This window comes from Puntigrus tetrazona, chromosome 18 (assembly GCF_018831695.1).
Source record: "Puntigrus tetrazona isolate hp1 chromosome 18, ASM1883169v1, whole genome shotgun sequence".
NCBI classification, from domain to species: domain Eukaryota; kingdom Metazoa; phylum Chordata; class Actinopteri; order Cypriniformes; family Cyprinidae; genus Puntigrus; species Puntigrus tetrazona.
The window spans coordinates 16111786-16114373 of record NC_056716.1 but is presented as its reverse complement, the minus strand read 5'-3'; the positions used below and the strand labels follow the sequence as shown (position 1 = coordinate 16114373).

Genomic DNA, 2588 nt, shown 5'->3' with positions numbered 1-2588 from the left:
AGGGATTAAAAATCTATCCGGCAAAACTGCTTGTCTTTATCCATATTGTCTGGATGGATGGATGAAGATTGAAATATAGAATTTTTGAGAAAATCACGTGTAAAGTAGTGCTGTTTCACAGTAGATCTGCTCTCACCTATGGCGTCCTGTAGNTTAATGTGTTTTCCCCAATTTGATATGGGAAATGTATCTAACATTTTTATTAAATTTATATTATTTTGTTTTAAGGGATTAAAAATCTATCCGGCAAAACTGCTTGTCTTTATCCATATTGTCTGGATGGATGGATGAAGATTGAAATATAGAATTTTTGAGAAAATCACGTGTAAAGTAGTGCTGTTTCACAGTAGATCTGCTCTCACCTATGGCGTCCTGTAGTAGATGTGTTAGTTTGCTGTTGCGGTAGGGTACATGAGGTCGTCTTTCAGCCAGAGCTCCCAGAACATCAGACAAAGCAGAGAGACTGCGGTTTATACAGGAGCTTTCCCACAGAGCCGCACCGGTCACACCTGACATCCCTAAACACATCCCAAAACATCAGCGCTAGGACACTATTCACAGCTTCATCGGCTTGCAGCACTAAAATCTGACCTGAGATTTCACACTCCATAAACCTTATGACTGAATATGGTTATTGTGTTTTATTTGATTGTAAAATGGCTCAATTAGTAACTTTTTTTTACCATGTCTTTGTCAGACGAAGCACAAGACTGCATCCTCTTACCTACGCACTCGCTCCCAGCCAGGTCCACCAGCTGCAGCTTGGTTTTGATGGGGGGCTGTGTGATGCTGGGTCGGGGGGAGGGGCATGGTGAGTGGGAGGGGGAGTGGCACGGCGAGGAGGCGGGGCTAGACGAGCGTGAGGAAGCGGCCCTGCGGCAGCGTGGGCTCCACCACTCCTTCTGAGACACCCGCTGGACATCCTGTCGGGCGTTCTGCAGACGACGAGCTGCAACATGCAATTAATTACAACTTCATTAAAAAGGTGATTAGCTCTTTTACCTTTAGGGTGGGACTACATAGGCCATACTGAGTCTCCTGCCCATATCTTTGTGATGCCACGCACCTGAATCCAATGGCAACCTTTAAAAGGTCTTTCAGTGCTATCTTAAAAAAAACCTTTCGAATAAGCATTGGGCTCTCTTTTCAAAGTAGCAAGAAAGTGCTTAAGTGTGTGTATGTGTAGATAACTAATCCAGTGGGTGTGTGAGAAAATGGAGCTGTTTGAATGACTGTTTGTGTGTGTCTTCAGATAACATGCTTGGTCTCACTTAACAGCCATAACCGTGTGTGCTGCAGATAGCAGCGTATGGCTTGAGGAAACATTACAGCTTCAAAACATATGAGTTGGGAACTGGAAGTCTTGAAGAAACACTGTATTTCATACCTAGAGCCAGTGCATCTGGGCTTTTGGAGGTGACGGTGAGAGTGACGATGAAATGAGATCTGGAGGAGTCCATGTGCACCAGGGTGGGACTGTGAGATCTTAGTTTTAACACAGAATTGATCAGCTGCATTACCTCTGCAGAGCTCCGCACCAACCTGACACACACACACACACAAATCAAGTCAAACACATGCAAACCCGTGACTGTCATGTGTGCATGCAGCAAAAGCTCAAAGTACAATGAAAAAAAGTCAAACTAAAAAATAAATGCTGATTGTAAACTTAAAATTCACACAAGCATTAATGCATCTAAAAATATCTAAACAGTACCAAAACTATGAACATGACAAGTGTTATTTTAGTATAATTGGAATTTTTTTTATTAACATGCAATATTTAGTTGTTGTTTTTTATTTTCATTTTAATTTCAGATAACATTTTTGTAATTTTCTCATGATTTTTTTTGGCAATTTTTGTCTGTATGGTATTTTATTATTTTTTATATATTTTGTTTTATGTTTTATATGTTATCTTTTAGTTACTTTAATACTAAATATGTTTTTTTTGCTTTAGTTGTATTTAACTACAATAACCCTGCAGTAAACAATCATTTATAACTAGATTATTATAGTATATTTATAACTATTATTATAGTATATACTTATAACTATTTATAAGTATATTTGCACTGACCATTGTATTTTGCAAAACAAGTTAAAATACAATAAGTTGAAATGTGGAACTCACTCATATGTTAGGCAGGGCACCTCGCTGGTGCCTGTGCTGGTGGTGATGACTTCTCTCTTTACCCCAACTGTCACCCCATCCTCATCTCTGGCCAGAAGGTCCATAACTTCATTATTATAGACCTCCACCACTGACATCTCCACCGTATGACTGTCCGCTGGCTTCTCAGAGATCAGCCTGGAACCACAGACAGACTTTAAGCTGCTATATTTTAGATGCGTGAAACATGTAGTGATTTTATGAACAAACTCCTCTCTGAGAGACCAGGCTTACTTGAACAGCTCATTGGCTGCTTTTGGAATGATGCCCTGTTGAGAGTCCTGCACTGCAGCTGTAGGATCCTCAGAGCCAATCATTGTGTGTGTCTTTCCACTGCCTGTTTGGCCATAGGCCATGATACACACATTATACCTAAAATGTAGAAGAGATCTTTTTGTATATATATTTTTGTATA

General features: G+C 40.0%; 1 protein-coding gene across 1 annotated transcript in view; it reads right to left on the bottom strand.

The window, feature by feature from the left end:
• LOC122362747 (kinesin-like protein KIFC3) overlaps positions 1-2588 on the bottom strand; it is a 25755-nt gene that overhangs the window by 1471 nt on the left and 21696 nt on the right. Inside the window, exons 17-21 of the mRNA XM_043264308.1 lie at positions 2408-2545; positions 2135-2311; positions 1388-1542; positions 725-949; positions 363-518 (exon numbers count right to left, since the gene is read on the bottom strand). Coding sequence (XP_043120243.1) covers positions 363-518; positions 725-949; positions 1388-1542; positions 2135-2311; positions 2408-2545 — 851 coding nt within the window. The remainder of the gene's footprint in view (positions 1-362; positions 519-724; positions 950-1387; positions 1543-2134; positions 2312-2407; positions 2546-2588) is intronic.